The 21078-nt window shown below is 43.2% G+C and overlaps 1 protein-coding gene across 4 annotated transcripts in view; it reads right to left on the reverse strand.

Annotated features, from left to right (window-relative positions):
- Positions 1-21078, reverse strand: part of evla (Enah/Vasp-like a) — a 39946-nt gene that overhangs the window by 3999 nt on the left and 14869 nt on the right. For 3 of the 4 annotated variants that reach the window (XM_030391374.1, XM_030391373.1, XM_030391371.1), the window contains exons 2-6: positions 9557-9725; positions 8291-8471; positions 3591-3648; positions 3373-3431; positions 1504-2436 (exon numbers count right to left, since the gene is read on the reverse strand). In XM_030391374.1, coding sequence (XP_030247234.1) covers positions 1504-2436; positions 3373-3431; positions 3591-3648; positions 8291-8471; positions 9557-9725 — 1400 coding nt within the window. The remainder of the gene's footprint in view (positions 1-1503; positions 2437-3372; positions 3432-3590; positions 3649-8290; positions 8472-9556; positions 9726-21078) is intronic. The other variant, XM_030391375.1, reaches the window with a different exon arrangement.

Here is a 21078-nt window from a genome sequence, read left to right on the forward strand (position 1 = left end):
AAAATTGGTGATATCTGGTTCTGCTGTATTATTTGTTTTTAAAGTGTCAATAATTAATGGAAATTTAGCTAAATCCTGGTCAGGTCAATGTAAAAAAAAGTCTATCTCATACTTGAGTTTGAGAATAGTGATTTGCTTTGAAACAATGACTGAGATGTAATATAATTGCTGACTTTGGGCTTTAATTTGAGGGTGATTACATCCATCAGATGAACGGTGTATAAATTGTGGCCATTTCTAATCGCAGTTAATTACTTGCCGTTGTTTGTGACTGACAGCCCATATTCACTTGGCGACCATTTTTCTCTGGAAGGCTAAGGAAATGGAAAGCTCAAACACTGACACAATGTCATGCTGTCGTGCTGCAGGTTCGTATAATAACTAGGAATCTCAGAGTTTGTTGCAATTTCACCACATCCTGATTGATCAACTGAGAAGATGTTGAATAATGAAAATCTAGAGGACATTGGGTCATAGTTCAAGACAACATATAATATACTTATGTATGCAGTCAACCACCTACTCATTAGCATTACTGTTCAATGACATTCAGTGCATTTTGCTTCCAGGTTTGTGTTTTTTTCCAGGAAGTGGTTGAATGCTAACATTAGCTGTTGTCCAACGCGAGCTGAGAGGCAATCAAATATGTTGTTTTACTTTAAGTTTTTGGCCCAGTGTCCTTCCTGAATTTCACTATTGGCTTTTCAGTAGTAGGTAAACCAGGAAGCAGTGAAACGCTAAAATTTTTTTCTCTATGTTTTAAGGGACTTGCAACTAGGTAGACAGCAGTACGACATTTAAGTTTCCCACCCGGGACGTCAAAGGAAAATAGCCGCCGTGCGAATATGATCACATCAGCTTTACTAATTTGGCAATTCAGGTGCATTATTCTCTCAGTGTTTTTTCAGTATGTTAAACACCCGTTGAGCTGGTCAGGCTCATCCAAAACATTCAAATACTGGGTCATAAAAACTCCTTGGCTATCTGCTTGTACGTTTAGAGACATTTTGACACGTCACAGTAGGAGAAGCACAGGCATACATAATGAAACTATTGATGTTCATTTGGCTGCTTCAGTTTAAGGGCCAAGTCGGCTCAGTGTCAGTCTGTCACGTCTTTCTGCAACACTGAAATAAACAGAGCCGTTGCTAATGTTATCAGCAACCCTGGTGCACTTCCTGCTGCGATAAGTCAAAGGCCTATTGTTCTGCTGCACTGGTAGAGTGAGTTCTACACTTCCAAACATATTTTTTGTTCAAATTAAATTAGAAAACTACACTTCAGTCACAAAAATTCATGTGCTAACAGTATTGATTGTAGTTGCTGTAGGCTTATTGTAGGCTTATGACACATGTCTGTTTTTCATGTGTAACATTATATGTGAGGGGCGTTCACACACATTTGCACACATATATTAACACTCACACACTCACGCAGACACACTGTACACATAACATCCCTCTGCTGAGAGACTACCTCCTCCTCTCTCCTCCTCATACTTACTGCTGCTGGCCATGGGGGCCTGCTGGGGGACGGGGGAGGGGGTCTTCTTGGGCGAGCCCCCGTCAGACATGGCAGTGTAAGAGGGGGGTGAGGAGGAGGAGGAGGAAGTGGTGGTGGTGGGGGGCTGGGCCTGCTGGTAGTACATCTGCTGCTGCTGATGTTGCTGTTGTTGCTGATGCTGTTGCTGCTGAGGGTGGAAGGTGGATGCGTATGGGGGCTGCTGGCTGGGGGTGGGGCCTGGGGCAGTTAGGGGAGGCAGGGGGACGGCCTCGCAGTACTGCGGGGTGAGTGGCAGGTGCTGCGAGTGAGGAGAGTAGGAGTCGTCTGGCTGGCCATTGGAGTGAGGGTAGGGCTGGTGTGGGGGATACTGGTGAGGGCCTGTCACTGTGCTCGGGTCAAGAGGTGGGGGCTTCATCCTAGCGTTTAAGGGAGGGAGGGGGTGAGCCATCGGGAGGACAGGCTGCGGGGGCATGCCCTGCCTCACGGGCATAGCCATCATAACGGGAGGGGAGGCAGACTGGGGATACTGGGCGTACATTTGTTGCAAATGTGAGGCGGACCAGGTGCCGTGTTTAGGGGGGAGCATGATGTCTTGTTGCTGGAGTTGCTGCTGAAGGTGGAGGTGGCGGGCTGCTGTGGGAGGTGACAGGGGGATCTGACGGACCTGTCGGCCCTGGGTGGTCACTCCTGCCTGGACTGGGGAAAAGGCTGAGGCGAGCGAGGTGGAGAGCTGGGAGGAGAGCTGGGCCTTGTCCCTAGCAGCCCCCGCCTCTTTCTCCTGAGAGGGAGAGGAGGAGGCGGAGGAGGGAGGAGAGGAGGAGGCCACGCGGACGTAGGAGGGTGGCAGTGTGCTAGCCCTGTACTGTCTGTACTCAGGAGGAGTGTCTGGGTGGATGGGAGGGGTGGAGACTTTATATTGGAGAGTGGAAACGACTGTGACGGGCAGAAAGAGAGAGATAGACAGAGATAGAGAGATAGAGAGAGACAGAGAGAGAGAGAGAGAGAGAAAGAGAGAGAGAGAGAGAGAGAGAGGGAGAGGAGATGCAGACGAAGAGGAGGGACGAAGGAGGGCAACAAACAAAGGAAAACAGAAAAGAGAAAAACGTGAGAAGAATGAAAAGCAACCGACAACTGAGCAAACCAAGCAAGTAAAGATGAGAAAATCAGGAGCAATCCAAAAAACGGAAGCCAGTAGCAAATAAGAAAGAATCAAAATATCATAAAAAGAACAAGCAGCAGAATGCAACATGACTGAGCCATGGTCAGAAAGCATATGGCATTTCCCCCCAACAGTAGCTGGAAGAAAGAGATGGCAGTAGAGCATGTTGCAGGGACAGGGAGGTATTGATTGCGCCACTGACAGCAGGGACACAGGAGGATGTTTAAGTCTGTATGTGCTTTTACTGGGGAGGGGGGGGCAGACTTGAACATTTATATGTGTGCATGGATAAAAAAGCATAAGGGCGTACAGACTGGGAGGGAGCAGTGGTCGGAACTAAAGCGGGAGACACTAACACACATCAGGGAAGAGCCTGTTTACCTCCAGGAAACCTACCGTGTCAGAGAGTGGAATCTGTGGTATGTATTAAAGCTGAGGTCACCTGTTTGCCGCGGGGAAGTAAAGTGTGCTGCGCCTGACCCAACACTGATAACTTCCCTCATTACAAACAAAACAAAAGCAGAGCAAACATCCATTTGCTCCCCTGCAGAGTGTGCTATGGCAGCTTTTGTCTAAAGTGTTTGTGTAGCTAGGAGCAAACGCTATGCCAGCCCCTTTATTCAGTTTGGTCTCCAGAGCAGCGTGTAAAATAGGGCGTGCGGTGTGTGTGTTCATACAGCTAGGTGTGGGTGTGTTTGTTCAAGCCTCACCTGATCCTGATGTTCGTCGCTCCCTCTCCTTGTGCACCATCTGATGCTGCTCCATCATCCTATGAATTGAAAGCATGTCACTGCTCTTTTTAACTGTAGTTTGACCGCCTTTCTGTTCATCACACCGAAACGCTGACAGCTGCACTGTCTTTAAATTAAGCCCTTGCTTCTGATAATTTTGTTTGCTTCTCTTGTACGATGCTATTAGTAAATCCTACCTCCTCTGCGCCTCGCTTTCCTCTGAAGAGGGCCCATTTTGGCGCTGGACAACTGGACCTGAAAGACACAAGGTGGAAAAAAGTTAAACTCCATGAAAGCAATAAAAAAACACCAGCAATCCACACACAAGACAAGCTGTTTATAAGGAAAGGAGCCCGTCAACCCTCCATCCCTTTAAAGTTCCTCTCATGCTCATCATTTTGTATTTTATTTTTCTAAACTCGTCTTCCTTCCTTTTTGTATTCACTCCGTATTTCTCTTTTCTGAAAAGACCATCTTCTGAACATCAGTACCTCTGCTTTTTATCTGTTCATCCATTGTATTGGTTGCCTGACTACAGACAGAACCGTTGACTTGTTATGCCGTTGATAAAAAAACGGTCAACTCAGTGGAGTGGGTGGATTCAAAAGTCTGGACCAAGGCTGCTGTAGACCACGTAAGCACCTACTGTACTGCAAAAATATGCCGCTAGGATGCAACTAGGATCCCAACTTAATTTTTTTCAGAAGAGACATCTGGTGGGCAAAATTGAACCTTATGATGGGCCATCTTTGGCCCCCAGGCCCCACCTTGGACAGCCCTAGCCCTGCTCTAGACAACCCTAGTCCACCAGTGTGTTGTCAGACAAGAACACCGTTCAGTCCTGGAAATCTGACAATACTTCAACAGAAAAGGTTCCAACATCACTGTCAGTAGGCAGAGGGGGATGGGCCGGGTCTGTTTTATTCACCCACGACTAGCGAACTGACTCCATTGGTCCCTTTTGTTTCAGAGCCATTATCGAGGCTTAGATTCTTACAAACCTCAGTCAGATCAAGGATCAATAAGTCATGCAGACTAAACTAACATTTTCAACGGGTAAACCCCTTCTGCCCCTGCACCCTCTCTGCTACGTGGGAATGAAGAGAAGGGATTCTAGGTGAACAAGAAACCCATGAAATTGTGATACATTAAGGTCATTCTTCTAAAAGCATCCCCCCTCATCACCCCACTGCTGATTACTGTACAGTGTGAAACTTGTTTACCAGTCGTGAAAATGCTGAAAACATTGAAATGCTTTATCACACAGCTTAGAACATTAGTTTTAAGGTCCTCAAAAAGTAATATATATACTGAGGTGTGTTGTTGCGTCTTGTTCAGAGTCTATAACATCTTCCAGTCTCTCTGTGTGATATGTATGAAATCAACAGAGATTCACTGCGAGATAGAGTTCCATCTGTAAACAAGCCGTCATCATTATAATCTTCAGATAAAAAACCGTCAGCACAGAGAATGCAGGAAGCTGTGTTTACTGAATGAACAGAGCGCAGCCGGCATCATGTGAGGCACTTTTGCCCCCGAGAGACAACAAGCTGTTTATAATGTGATTTGCTCAACATGCTGCCAGCCACAGGAATTCCAACTGTAAACCACAGCAGAAATGAAGTGACGAGAGCTGAAGAAAACATCCCGCAAATATGAAGTGAACACAAGCTACAGTATAATTATAGACGGGATTCCTTTGCAATTACGTTCTGTCAATAAAGGATGAGTCATCAGCATTGTTTCATGAAGTTCCCATCAGCCCCATGATAATCTCAGTTTAGCACTTTGCTTGTTGACCAACTACAGACAGCGTTCAGCCTCCCGCCCCCAGCTGAGAGACAGAGTTAGAGCCTCATTCTGGGGCGCGCTATTAACAGGCAGCATCAGGGAGAGCGCTGATCACATATCACCAGAATACCAGTCATTAAACTTCAACGCCCATCGTGACATCAACAACACCCACGGGTGATATTTCCGTTGACGGTGTCTGGAGCATGGGGGTGGCTGGCGGGCGGGCGGGGCAGGGCCATGGGGGCAGTCAACACAAAACAGAGCTGTGGCTTTGGAGTGCAATTTGAAAAACACAATCGGGATCAGAGCGAGGGCTGAAATTGATGATTATATATCTACTTGGGATTTTTACCTGAGCCTTCTGTATTTTCCCTTTATTGTTATTTTGCATCAAATGTGCCCCTTCCACTAATGTCTAATGGAGTTTTTTGGCAAAAATGTGACTCCTATTACTTCAAAATCTTCAGACCAAGCTTGCTAAATGAACTATCACTTGCTGATAATGACATACTGCCACAGCCGACCTGGTTGGTACATTTCTTTTAATGCATTGCGACTATAACGAGAAGCACAGAAAGACAACGTGCAGCCTGAAAGACGTCTTGTTTCCTTGCTCCCTGACACTCCTCTGAACTCTGCTTGTTAGCTCATGGTAATTATGCGCTCAGCTGGCAAAGCTGCACATTAAATTTAGCAAATATCCTGAGAGAAACTCCCCCTCTCTCTGTGCAAGAGTAGAGGACGCTGAAATAACGATCAACTGCTTTGATCAGGCTTGATTAAGCATTTTAAGAACTTATTTTAGATGCTCTAAGAGGGAGCTGATGGATGCGGTAGACAGGCGAGCAGGTTTCATAAATGCACACATTCCGTTTAGGTATCAGCATGACAACTTGATTTTTAAATGTTGTATTACTTTGCACCGGCAGCAATGTTTGTTGCATAAACATAAATCGTCAAGAAAGGATTGAAGAACATAAAGATACAGATACTAAAACACAATGTTCTCCCCGGTTGACCTCCATTATGTATTTCTTCACGTGAGACTTCAGGGATTCATTCTTAAAAACACGACCCAGGACTTTATCAACACCTCGCAGCCTTTCTGCAGACATTAATGAAGTCGATGTGGAGGTGACGATTATCACCCCAGGTGTATCTGTGCGTATGTGCATATGTGCGTGTCTCCACTGCTGACACCTCTCAGCTGATTGCCATGGTGAAGGTCAGAGTACAGGAAAGCTCAGGGGATGAGAGGGCCTGATCAGGCTTGTAAGCACTTTATGGGAGCTCAGGAGACCTGTGTGTGTGTGTGTGTGTGTGTGTGAGCGTGTGAATTATCTTGACGTAATCAAAAGAAAAAAATCAATTATTCCTCCCTCTTGATCTCCTTCATTTTTTTCTTTGACATTTCTTTAACATAATCACTTTGAAATAAACTCAGTGTTCACTGACTTTTATATTGAGGAATGGTCTGTGCTAATACCCCCTTTTGAGTCTCTTACCTTTCACCAAACCCCTAACAATAAGGCTACTAGTGTAGTTTAGCATCGCCCGTCTCAAGTAAGAGCTACAATTTGTTCATTACAGACTGGTAAATCTCCTGATCTCAACCGATTGTCAGGCTCTCCTTCTCAAGTACTCAAGTAAAATATGTGTACCCCCACAACTCTTTGTAAGTTGAGTCCTTGGTTAAATGTACTTTGTTATGGTCCACCTCTGTTAACAGCACAATGCAGAACCACCTACACCCCTCTCTCCATTTCATAGTGTGGTGCTCAACGTTACGTTACCATGGAACCAAGCACGGCTAGCAGACACAATTCTCTATAGCACAGCACTTACTGAGGATGATGATGGCAGAGGACACCCTTCTGAGGACACCAGGTGAAATCTCTGGAGTCCGCATGATGAGAACCATGAGGTATGACTTCTGTGACTACCGTATGTGACTTCTTCTACCGTATGTGGCTTCTTCCAGCACGAAACAGCATAAAGAACGAAGTCGAATAAGCGAGGAAGTATTTTCCACGGACAGAGGAACCTTTGCCTTGCATGACGAGGCCCATCATCCCACATCTGAATGCACCCAAAAAAAGGTGGGCTGCCATGTGAGCACGGTGGGCTTCGACATCGAGGCTCCATATGGGATATTTTAACCACCAATGGGAGAGCAAGGATGGGATGACACGGCACTTAAACACTCACAAATATTCTCTCTCAGTATCTTACTTACTTACTTACTTACACACACACACACACAACTTATAAGTAGCTTGTAACCAGAGCCGGTCAGATGCTATTTACTAAACTGAGAGTAGGCGTAAGTTTGGCTTTAAACAGTTAGGGTTCATAATTTATTTCAATGTTTAAGAAAACAAACAAACAAAAAAAAACTATAAATCTGTCTGTTTAACCAAATGTCTCTAATTATTCTGCATTCCTGCTAAACACAGCTCTTATGTTTGAGTTTATAAGGCAATGAAAAGCATTGTATTGCAGTGAAAATGGAATAAATCATCTTTGTCATCAGTCATCGAAAAGTCCTCAGTCATCAACCGACCCAGCCCTGCTATTGTTGTTATGGTTTGGCTCAGTGTGCAGAGTGCAGCTGCAGTACATGACTCCAACCAGCAGAGGGGAGTACAGCTTAGTTAAGTAGGTACACTTAATGGGCTTTGAACATTGCAGTGAATTGAATATTGATGCATAATCAACAATTTATATAATTGTTGTGCCATTGCGTCAATATTCCCTCTTATGGTGAGCACGCTTCTGCTGTCTGTGTACAATGTACTTCCTGTTTAACAGGTCTGATAAGAAAGTATTAATTATAGAGAGTCTACGTACACTCGAGACTATGCGGATTATTTGATTGTGGTTACCTGACATTTTTTATGAAGGCAGAGATAGACTGATCACAGATGAAAGCAGTACACTGTAATCTGAACCACAATCCATATGGTTAGATGTGCCAGGAAGTCAAATACAAATCAGGCCCTCAGCCCCACATGGAGAAAGTCCTCGATGAAAGTTCAACAAAGCGGACTGTGTGATTAAATACCACAAAGATTCATTTCTATCATATCTAATGAATCCTCACCTCCACTGTCAGGCGAGCTGAGGACATTGAGGGCGAACAACATGGCGTTGGAGAAGGTGGTGGCCTCCTCCTTACTGGCAAAGTTCAGCCCATAGACCTGCCGGGCGTCACGCCACTGATGGAAGGTCGGGGTGGCCTGATTGTACTTCAGGCCCTTCACTATGGAATAGTTGATCACCACCTGCAGGAGGGTAGGGAAAATTAAGCTGTGAATTAAAATGTTTTGTAGATTTGATATTTTATCAGCTGTATGGACATTCAACACCAGTGTCCCTCTGCTCTGCTTTGCTTGATGATTTTCTAACCTCTCCAGGTTAATTAGGAAATATAGGACAATTTCCTTGTAATTATACGAAGTGACTAATAGACCAAATGTGGATTTGCTTGAATGTTACAATCATGTGCAATTAGCATCAGGTTTTGGAGTCAAAATAAGTCAATCAAAGAGCCGGGGTTAGTTCTCAGACGGAGGTGTATGAGTTTTTATATAAGTTCTCAAAAGGAGATCACATGCAATAGCTTAACTGTGTGTGATTTGATTAAAGAGATAGCTCAGACATACATTAGTTTGGGGGAATTTTTCCTTTTTTCCCCACTTTTTCCGCCAGAGTAACTAACACATGCCTGACGACATTTTTTATGTATGTGATGGAACAACAAACAGCAATTTTAGACTATCTTGGCTTAATCGTTGAATGTCTATGGGATCAAATACCATCTCAATCCAGGAATCCAGGATTTGAGCAAAACTAATTAACTTAACTACAGGAGGATGAGATGGAGTTTGCCTGAGGGCAAGGCCCGCAGTCTCAGAGTTTGAAAACCTCTGCTCATCATGCTACATTATCAACAATCATATCGGACCAAATCCATCAAGAAAAGACAGATATTCTACACTGAATAAATTCCTGAAAAGGCAGGAACATGTTTCATTTTAAGTAAAAGGCATACATGTAAATCATTCTCAACTATGTCACATGTTAATACTCTTCTCTTTTTTGCTTTTTGCTAGTGCTGCATTCATGTCATGTCAGAGTTATTGTGATTATGAGTTTCTGACTTGTGAAAAGCCTTCACACCAACGTCCAAGTTGTGATTACAACTGAGAAACTTCCACTGATTTGTATGAAAGCTGATACGATACAGTTTGAGGGAAAGAACTAATGAACGCAAAAATTAACCATCTCATCACAAAATTCATCAGCCGTGAAATCCACTAGGCGTCACAGTCTTGATTGATGCCGGTTATTTCCCTATGTCTCTCACCTGTTGGTCCTGCAGTTTGACGCCCACCACTCTGAAGGTGTTGTTGGCAGTGTTGTGGTAGATGTTGATGCGGCTGAAGCCCTGCTGCCCAGGCTTGATGGGCACCCACTTCTTACTGGCATCGTCGTAGACCATCACGGAGGCCCGCGCCTGGCAGATACTCTGTTCACTGATGGCAGAGAGACAGAACATGATGAGAGTCAAGTCGTGGACTGAAACATCACACTGTTGACTGTGGAGAGCTATTCAGAGATGCAGTTCATTCATTTTCTTCTTCATCAGTTTCTTGTAAAAACATGTTATTGTTATTTTCTGTAATGTGAGCAGGATTCGGTTCTCTAAATAATAGAGACTACTGGATCATAGAGATGTTTCACAGCAATGGTCATTCTCAATATGTTACTGTACACCAGAATAGTGCAAATGCGATGGTGGTCAATAAAATCAAACCAGGCACATACAGTTACTCTGTGATTATCTGGGTGGCTGAGGGGTCACTGGGGAGCCACACCTTTCTGCAGCGACCACTACAAGTCACCACATGAGGAATAACACGCTGCCACTGTAGAAATCTGACAGCGTGTGTGTGTGTGTGCGCGCTGCAGAGCCGTTTTTTAAGAGCTATAAACAAGACCTCAACCTAAAACTGAACCCTGGAAAATTCCCCTGCAGCAGTGCAGGAGGGTGTGTGCAATGTGTTGGGTAATGACACAGTGTGTTAAAAACGCAACAGAAGTGTTTGATCAGCAAAGCCTATCGCCAGCTGGAGGCTCATTTGGTAAGAAGCAAATGAAAAAGTCACACAACACACGGCGACAAATAAGCATGAAGTAATCACAGCCACAGAGCTGAGAGGGGATCACTGAAAAGAGAAGGAATTTGGCCAGTGACTTGTGTGGTCACATCACAAAATCACCACTGCTTTAGCTGGAGGAGACACAGAACAACATACAGTACGCTACTGTTATGACCTCAGCACCGTATGGGCCTGAAGGTGTTAAAACGGCCTTGTATGGAAACACATGGCAGCAGGTGGAGAGGTGATGTGGCCGGGTGGAGGTGAGGTTAACCTGCAGAACCTGTGAAGTGACTAAATGCTTCTCTCATTTTCACTTCCAACACCCGAGGGACCGATTCTCTGGCAGCGAGTCACACATTCGCAGCATGAAGGCGTGAGGGCCAAGAAAAGCAAACTGAAGAACGCTGCTGATGTGCTCACTGACTGTCAAGGTATTCTAGTGCCCGTAGCCTCTGCAGCGAGATGACAGGAAGTAAAACAAAACAAATGTGGTCACTGCGGCAAGAGAAGTTAACAGAATTAAGTTAGGGCTGGGCAGTATATATTTATATTATATCTTTATCATGACGTGAAATGATGTATCTTAGATTTTGGATATCGATATTGCGATATGGTATAAAAATAAGGCGGACTATTTTGTGCAACTTCACAAAATTTACGAGGGCTGCAACTTGAAACTGCCTGTTAATTTTCTCAACTAACCATTAATCATTAAATCTATGAAATGCCAGCAAGTAGAACAACATCCTGGAGCCAAAAGTGATGACACCAAATATCATGATTTGCTTGACTGACATTTGAAAAAAAAAAAAAAAAAAATTATAATAATAATTTGCTTTTATAAAATGAAAATAAAAGCAACACATTCTCCCCCGGGACGCCTTCCTCGGGAGGTATTCCTGGCATGCCCCACCGGGAGGAGACCCCGAGGAAGACCCAGGACACGCTGGATGTCACTCGGCTGGCCTGGGAACGCCTTGGGATCCTCCCGGAGGAGCTAGAGGAAGTGTCCGGGGTGAGGGAAGCTCAGACAGCTTCCCCCACGACCCGGCGCCGGATACGCGGAGAAAATGGATGGATGGATGGACATTCTCACATTTGTTATGTTTTCACTGAAATAATCAATTAATCATCAAAATAGTTCGATAGATTTGTAAGGATGCAGTGATAGAGTGGTTTTAAAGGATTAAAATCATACCGTTTGTCTTATATTTGCTAACCCATGACAAATAATTCAAATGTATTGGTGTTGCGAAAAAAATATTTCAAATTCAAGTTTAAATGTCTGTATAATATTTTGTGAAATTATAAGACAGAGGTTGCTCAACAGCTTGACAATAATAATCATATACAGTATTGTGTAAAACTGTTCACTATGATACTATGAGACCAGGACGGTTATTGTACTGTGAAAATATCATACTCATGCAATGCAAATTAGTTGTTTTCTCTGACTGACAAATGAACCAAACTCTGTTGCAGCTTTAAAATTTAAGCTTTCATATAACCTGTCAGACTTTTCTTGAGAGACGATATAGTTTCAGTTAGGCAAAGACTGTGCCTTACAGTCACATTTTAAATACATTATTACATCAAATTTGATAAAACATTAATATTTGCGAAGTGATACACCGTAGATACAGACTCCTACAGACTCCTCAGGAGAGATTTCCTGGCAGAATAACACTTTATATTACAAAACAGTGCATGAGAGCGAGGAAAAAAAAAAACAAGAAATGGCGACAAGAGTATGAGTATGATCAATTGTTCTATTATCTTGAGAGCCTGAAGTAAATGAGGTTGTACGGCGTAACGTTGAACCCCTGGCAATTTACTACAATTACATTAACAATAAAAATGCCAGCAATAATAAAGGGAGATATATGAATAGCCAGATTACGAGGACTTGGTTTCCCTGAGGATGGCTGTAACATTCAAACACCAACAATGAACCCCACCTCCCTCCCTCCATCCCTGACAACCTTTCCCCCGATGTGCCGCTCTGCAGGAGGAAGTCAGCATGACACCTGAGAGACCCCCCTCCCTCCCCCGGACCGCTATAACACATGGTTCTGTCTCAGCCGGCTTCCTCTCACTTTCCTGCCGTCATCTGCTCTCCGGTTCCCTTGCGGTGGGCTGAACAGCCTCAAATAACTCAGCAGTGATGTGACAGCAGTGCTGATATTGGCTTCAAGCGAATGCTGCTTACCTTTTACCGTTGTTGTTTGATGCACTTGACATTTCAGCATTTGAAACATAGAGATATTGAGTGCATTTTGGGTGCCACAAAAGAATAACCTTGGGGGTAATGAACCTTTCTGACAGGGGACAGGTGTACACAGATGTTTATCTCCATGCAAACAATATCAGAGCGCGTAAAAAAAGACTGCACGGCAACATCGTGCTGTTCCCGAGGGAGAGGCCCGCAAAGCTCACTTGACAGATGGATTTCAGCAACGACTCCCACGATTACAACCACACTCCCTCCTTCCAGTGTCCGTCATTCCCCACTGCACAACTGCTGTCAAGTTAACCGGCAGCGATATATCACGTCCAAGCTATCAAAACACAATTTATTTATGACAATGATTCCAGCAGAGACAAAATTAAGACAACGGCGAGTCTAGATGCTGACGGGTGGAAAACGGATACACAATCGAGATCCTTCATCTAGGGACAAACAGGAAATGCGTTTCAAAATCAAACAGGAAACACATTTGTCATTAACACAAATAATTGTGAGCGGAAAGTTTCTCAAACACATTTAAAAAACTCGACAATTCACCCCAGATAAAATCAAAACTTGTGTTGGACAGCCCAGACATGGACAAGATTCCTCCTTAAGTTGAAAGCTGATTCCTTCCAGTTGAAAATAATAATGAGTTTCAACACTGAAAGCCAGGATGGATGAATGAATGGAAAAAGTTCCCCGCCTCTACATTCAAGGAGAACCTCCTATTCTGGATGTGAAACCATGAGGGATAACTACAGACATCATGTTTCTTCCATCTCTAAATAAGTTAAACAGACTCTCTAATCACATAACAGACACTTCTCCCCACTTCAGAGACCCGACAGACCACCGGAGTTTCCCTGGGAAAAGGAAAGGGAGGGGAGGAGGGAGGTGGCTGCACCTCTTTCATGGATCTTCTTACAAAAACAGGCCCTATTTCTGGAGCAGTTTGAGCCAGAGGGATGGACGAGTGCCTCCAGCTTGACGCTGACGGTTTCAGTTCTCTTCAAGCAGTCCGAAATAAAGCTGGCGTCTCGTCTTATTGCTCCTTCACACTCTGCACATTGCTCAATCAACACATGATGGGATGTGGAACAAGAAAAAAAAAAAAGAAGAGGAAGAGGATGGTGACGGCTGAGACAATTCCTCAGCAAGCTCCTCATCCAGACCTTCACAGGCTTCTCACCACTTCTGAAAGCGTGCTGAATGCTTCTGTGCTTGATCCAGCGACTCTCCCTAGGTCACATGACGAAGACGAGACAAGGCACAATAGGGCGCATGATGGCTGCATTACATCACAGCCGCATCTACAGACAAAAAAAACCATGAAGAGGCTCATTTTGCTCGAACGCTTGATACTTTCCGAAAAAAAGGGGTGGTTGAGTAGAGAGATGACTATCTGTTTGTGATGAAGCCGGTGATATGGCATAATCCGAGAAAGGTCAGTTATTGCTTAAAATCACAAATCAAGTGACATTACAATAACGCGATGAATCAAACCGATGCTCAGAGCAGGAATGAACAGGAAGAACTGAAGGTCAAATTAAAGAGATGGTGTGGAACATTTCCACATTCAAATGTCTAAAAACAACTCAGTCTGTTTCCTTGCATTACTCTAAATGTAACTCACAGTTCTGAGTCATGTCAATAGATTTTCATGGCAATGGTGAGTGTTGCCATTGTCACCACCTCACAATGTCCTCAAACTACTATTATCGGTTTGACTGTGAGACCCCCAGTGACAAAAGATAGAGACTGTGCGATGAAGAACAAGAAAATCTATTTAATCCTGTATCACTGTTGGACTAAAGTCCTATTCTAACTTATTTTAATAAGAAAATAACACTAACATCATCTTTGATCATGTATTTGATCACCTATTTTTACATTTATCAAATTATTATTTTTGCTATTTTTCTTACATTGTGTAAACATTACCATATATTTTCCCCAAAAATATTGTCTAGTAATCAAAATGTATCTTAAGTTATAGATTTTTAAATACTTATCCGTATATATTACCTGTGTATAAATCAAAATATATATTGTGATATACTCTTGAAGCAAAACGCTAAAAATGGCTTGTATTATGAAACATGTGGGCTTCTTCCATGTGAAACTGTAAGTTTCAATATATTAAATTGTGCTTTTGAGTACATGCCAATATGTGCATGTTCCATATGGGTAAACAGCAAAAGCTAAACAATGTCAAAATGTCCTGCAGAGTCAGGGGGTTCTTCACAATCGACCCCTTTAATATAAGTGGTCACGTGAACCACTGTTAATATAAGAATATTGATTAAAGCTGCTCTGCGCTGTTTCAGTAAGGTGCAGATCGTCTGAATGAACGACAGCTGACTAATCATTTGCACAGTTTGTCTCTTCGGGCCACTCCAATCCTCTGAAGGTTTGAGCCTGCTGGTATTTTCCCTCTTGTGTATTCTATACACTACATCTTTAAAAATGCATAAGCACTCCCCTCTCTACCAGCTCATGAATAAAAAAAGAAATACTGTTCCCCACACCACACTGAGAGGCTAATAAGATGAGCACAAATATTTAAAATGTTGTTTTTAAAGTCTGTAGCTGTTTTTCTATTAGCTGACAATATCATTGTGTTGGTGCAGAGAAAACACATGTTTTCTGATTTTCTGTCTGGCTCATATGAAGGATCAGCTCGACTTGATTTGGCCAACAGCTCCTGTCTGAGCATTTTTTCACCTTGTTTTTGCTGGACTAAGCAGATTTCTCAGTGGAGTCTGAATAATGTTCACCTCAAAAGGCAGCCTGAGACGGGCCGAGAGGAAAAAAGACAAGGAGCACAGAGCGCAGAGAGTGAGAGCGGGAGATGAATAGAGACAAAAACAAGGGCAGAGAGGATATGAAGGCTTCTGCCACACTGAGCACTTCCTCATGTCAAATAAGCCTCATAGGCGAGTGGTGAAAAGGAGGCCACATTCCCAGGCTTTTGAATTAAGCAAAGCACTTCCCTGCACACATGGTTAGACATATGTGCCCCCCACTCACCCCACCCTCCTCCACACAAATCCTATACATGCACTCTCTGAGTGTCACGGCTGTGTGTTTTCAGTCCATTAGCAGTGCATCTCAGTGGAGGGTTAGAGAAATGATGCCTGAGCCTGATCCCGTGTACATCATGGGTTGAGTGTGTATACTGTACTTTCAGGTTTCCGGGAGATTCTGCAGCTTCGCCATTAATCATTGGATGTATTTAGGCTGGGAAAGTGTTTCCTTGGCATACTGAGAGGATGGGTCGGGGCGGCGGGGTGTATGTGGAGTTCTCTCTGGGTAGCACCCGAGGGCAGAGCTTCTGTTATCATGGCAATTAGCTTTTGTTGCCGGGGTAATTGTTTCATCCTGCTGGTTCACAGTGGAAGGCACCCGAACAGACCCGAACAAATGATGAGTCATTCAGATCGGGCCCCGCGTGGTGATGAAAACTAAATGTTGAAAAACACGACCAAAGGCTGTAGAGAAGTGCGCCGTCAGCAAAGATCTATACATGTCGGACCGCTGATAAACAGGTACTGTCGTATACTGGATAATGACAAAGCTAGACATCAGTAGGAGAGTCCTCATGGTTCAGTTTTAACACTGGTTATGAAACACTCTCAACTGAATAATAATCCCTTTATATGACCTACATAAACAAACAAGGCCATTAGCGAGAAGATTGGCTATTTCTGAATAGTAATTCTTAATATCTCCACCTTATTTCACCGGCATCATATCACCGTTGTTAATCTTACACAGCAACATGACCTCAAATTTGAAATAATTTGTGTCTTTCTTTCAGTTGCTTTCAAACCAAATGCACAAGACAGCCACATCCAGATTATTGCAACAGGAAACGGTGCTGCTCGTAGCACTTTCAGCAACAGGGGTCGCCAGAATTAACAAAAATAGAAGTTCCTTTTAGCCTGCTTTAAATTTTCCTTGAGTAATGCAGTTAGTCTAGCTTTGTTTAAATATAAGTGATTAAGTCAAGTGGCCATGTAGCAGCTCCACTCAAATGGAGTTAAATACTTTCCCAAAAAAGTTTAATAGTATGTTTTGGGGCATTTTGTAGCTTTATTTGACAGATGGGGACAGGAAATGAAGGGAGAAAGAGATGGGAAACAACATGCAACAAAAGGTCCTTGACTGGACTCCAGCTATCCACGGTTCATGGTCTACAACATAAACCTGTGGGCCACTAGAATGTACTCTTAGTTGATGATTTTCTCTATTCATAAAGATATACAGTAACCAGGGCTGTACATGAAAACAAAAATCACATTACCTTTATTTTTTTACGATATTACAACTGTGATTCACAATTTGTGGGAATGGTCCTTTTTGTATCACCATTTTCACTGATTTCCCTGCAGCACTACAGGAGCTTTTTAAAAAGCTGTCTGGTCACAAATCTTTTACTTTACCAAGAAATTGCAGCTCCTGCGATCTGGATGTTGCTCTTGGCCATAACGTGATTTCAATAATATTTTGATTCATTGTGCAGCCTTAGATACAATCTATAAAAGATCCAAATCCACCTCCAGCCTGCCTCCGTAGCCACGGCAGCGACAAGTTATTGTTGGATGGTGTATGACTTGCAATAGCTATTTTTCAAGCGTTACTGCTCATGTCAGTCCTCAGTATTGAACCCACAGTGCTCAAGAGGCTGCATTTTCCTACCACAGCTGCTCCCTTATTTAACAGACACCCATCTAAACTAGGCTGATCTAACAGTTTAATTTACCAACTGTATGCGAGACCGCAAAGAAGCTTTTCCTGACCTTGCTTGAGAGAATTAGCCTGTATTAGAATTATTTAATTACCTCCATATAAACTTGAAATATGAATAATAGACTCAGTGCCCTCTTCATCGCCCCTTTGCCCCAGTCTTTCATGTCTCTGTCAATGCTCACCAAGGGGGCAGAACTGATTTCATAAAATAATGAAAAGAGACCTGATGGTAAAGAGAAAATCCTAATTAATCCCTTTCTCCACTGTCACATCCGAGACAAAGAACAGAATTCACCCTGATTATTTGCCCCATCTTAAAGGGTGCAGCAGTCGATCTGCACAGCGGGCGACGGCTTCATGTATCCAATTAATCAATTCATTTCATGCTAATTAACTAGCTTTAAAAAAATCATAACCTCTTGAACGACGAGCGCCAGCTGAGAGACGAAAGCAATCCAGGGAGGTTTCCTGTGCAGCCGGAGTGATAATTACACAGTTTTTATGCCATCCCTGGTCGGTACTAATAGAGACATACATAGTCAGTGTCAGGGAGGGTTTATAACTCAATCTGAGGTTCAGTAAATAAACAATGGCATCTTCAGATGGACAGTGTTTATGTCAGCAGGGAAATATGCTGTTGCAGCTTCAATCTGGCTGTCTGGGGTGGAGGGAGACTAAACTATGTCCACGCCAGCTCTGTATAATTAGCATGTCCCCAGCTATCCATCTAGTTTGGGTTTATCCTGAACACGAGAGGAGATGTAAACAGACTGCTGTGAATGTAAAGCACAAACAGCGGTTCAAGCGGGACGTCAGCTCATGTCCTCATCTTGCTGAGGACTGAGGCTGTCTGCTCAAGAGGAACAGAGATACATAATTATACACCCACACAGGGTATATTATGGTACCCATGCTGTACGTACACCCAAAATAACACGCACTGATATTTTTAGCAGAGAGCCGGCCTTGGGGCGACAGAAACAGACAGGCACAAACACTCATACGTGCAGACAAACAGACACACATTTCAATACTTATATGTATACGTCATTGACCAGCCGAGTGAGAGTGAGTGTATCCCCCGCCTAGGTGTGATAAGTACATGTGTGTTTGAAGATGCTGTACCAGCAGGGGGTGATAATGGCAAGACCAAAGGACGAACATGGTAGAAAGAGCCAGAAAGTCCAGGTGACCAGGGTTTGAGTCAATAGTGATTGTTTTAAAGATGCTATGAAATGGCTGGTGGAGTGCTTTTTGCATCATCGTAGTTACATCCCTTAAAAGAGGAGAAGGTCTTGCCGCAGATATTGATTTTTAGTTACATTTTCAGTAGCCAATATCACTGAACATGTATAACAAGTTGCGGCAGAGCTGCAACCTCCAGTCAGTGAATAACAAAATGCATGTACCGGTTATAATACATCCATGGCAGCTGCATAATCAAATTGAGAAGGTGTTTACCTGATAAAAATGTGTACACGCCCCCAAGTGCACGATGAATAATCAACATTTTTAATTTCTTCAAGGTAATTAAAACAATATCAATAATAATACATATAAAACGACTTTGTTGTCACTAATTGCCCTAATAAAAGACGTATGTGATAAAAACATCAAGTTTGACTTCATAGGAACATTTATTTTCATCAAACCACGATCTTTTTCCAAAACTTAACCAAGTAGTGGTGATTGTTTTATGGAAATAGCTATTTTAAGCCAAACCAGAATGTTTTCCTAAAACTAACCAGGCAGTTTTGGTGGTTTCATGACCACCGAATGAGACCGTTTTGTTTTCATGGTTAGGCCTTCCAAACATGACAGATACAAGGTGGACCAAGGGGTCTTTTTCACGGTCTGGCGAGATACTAGGTTGCACTGTCATAAATCAGTCACTAACTCTATCCAAACCATCTAAACTCAATGCCTAATTCAAACCTAAGGACCAGCTAAAGTGTCCTCACAATCCATAAATGTCCTCACAATGATGGTTAAAACTCATTGACCCCCCTCCTCCCCCTCTCCAACAAACACTCACGCATAGAGTGGTTACTGTGTATAGATTCGGAGAGTTGTCTGTCATTATTACGGCCACCGTGAGGATTACAGCCTCCAGGGATCATTGGGAATTTTGGGGCAAGGCAAAGCCACCGCCTTTGTATAGAATAGGTGGGGGTATGTACATTTACAGCATGGATGAGTGTGTGTGTGTGTGTGTGTGTGTGTGTGTGTGTGTTTGGGTGTGTGCTGGGGTCCAGCTGACGGAGGGAAGAGGTCTGTCTGACTGGCTGGATTAGAGACAGAGCCTGGCAGGCAGATCATTACCTCACTGCAGTCTTAAATCTAAATTAACCAGGACTTAACTCTCGTACAAGACCTCTAATCTCCTCCATGGGGAAAGTACTGTTCACAGGCACTAGGAGGGAAGGAGGCCCGCGGGAAACTAAAAACAGCACAAGCCAGCTGTATTGCCGGGGAGCGGTGTGAAGCCTGCTCATTTGTAAGTGAGCAAACAAAGCACAGTTAGCTTGTCGGGAAGGAACAGCAAGATATGCAACAGATGCCAGATTTCAGGGATTGCACTGATGTTGCTTCACATGAGGAACACTCTACCACTGTAATTAAAACTAAAAAAGAGTCTCAAAAAGAGTTATTATCCGCATGTTATGTTCTAGATCCAGATTACATAGCCTTGCCACTTGTTCCATATGTGTCAAATCAAACTCTTAAAAGGTGCAATATGTGAGCATTTTAGTTTATAACGTTCAAAAAGTAGTAGTAGTAAATTATCAACAGTGAGTGAACCGTGTTACATAGGTAAATATTGAAGTTAGCACGCTAACTAGCGAGCCCCTTGTCACCTTGTTGCTCGAGGAGGTGATGGTCCAATAATAAACAACACCAACAATCCTCTGATGATCCGAGCTGACTGCTGGGTGAGGCTATTTCTTGGCTGGGAGACTCAAGTTACTGCTCCTAGTCAATAAATTAGGTGGCACGTGACTCCATAAAATTTGTCATGTTTACACTTTTGGCATTCCCTGTGTTTTCTGTCCTTATGCTAAGTTTAGCTTATTAGGCAGCTAACAGCCTGTAGTGTCTACATATTTACACAGTACGGACACAGGAGTGGAATAAAGCTTCCATACTTCTAATCTCCATGTCTTTGATTGTCAAGTCGACCTAAAAAAGTAACCCACTAACTGCATGCCATCTCATCTGCCAACATATATACCTGACACTTTATAAAAAGATTCAGATTTGCACTTTTCCCCCCTTGAGACTGCACCAAAGACCTATTTTTCTTTCATATGGAGCCAAATTCTACATTTGTACTTCTAGTGTAGGGTAGTATAAATATGCATGAGACATTCTACGTGAGGTATCAGCACTGAATATTTAAGTAACATGACTTTAAATGTAATTGTGATTAGGACCACAGCAAAGAGGATTCAGAGACTTAAAGAAAAGATATCTCCATCTCCTCCACTAATGCATCATATTCCACTGACAAAAAGACTATTATATACTAGCGGAGGAGTTCAGATGCTCATAAGCTACACACAGCGTCATGAAAGCTTCAGCGTCCCTGATCCATCAACGTTGTCCAGATTGTGATAACTGTACTAGACCATGGTGTGTTTATTTAACCTCTGCCCCAGTGATATTCCCATGCAATAATGCAGAAAGGGCTAAAATTAAGCCCCAAATGGGGGAGAGAGGGGGAGAGAGAGCAGAGAACTG

This window comes from Sparus aurata, chromosome 16 (genome assembly GCF_900880675.1).
Source record: "Sparus aurata chromosome 16, fSpaAur1.1, whole genome shotgun sequence".
NCBI lineage: Eukaryota > Metazoa > Chordata > Actinopteri > Spariformes > Sparidae > Sparus > Sparus aurata.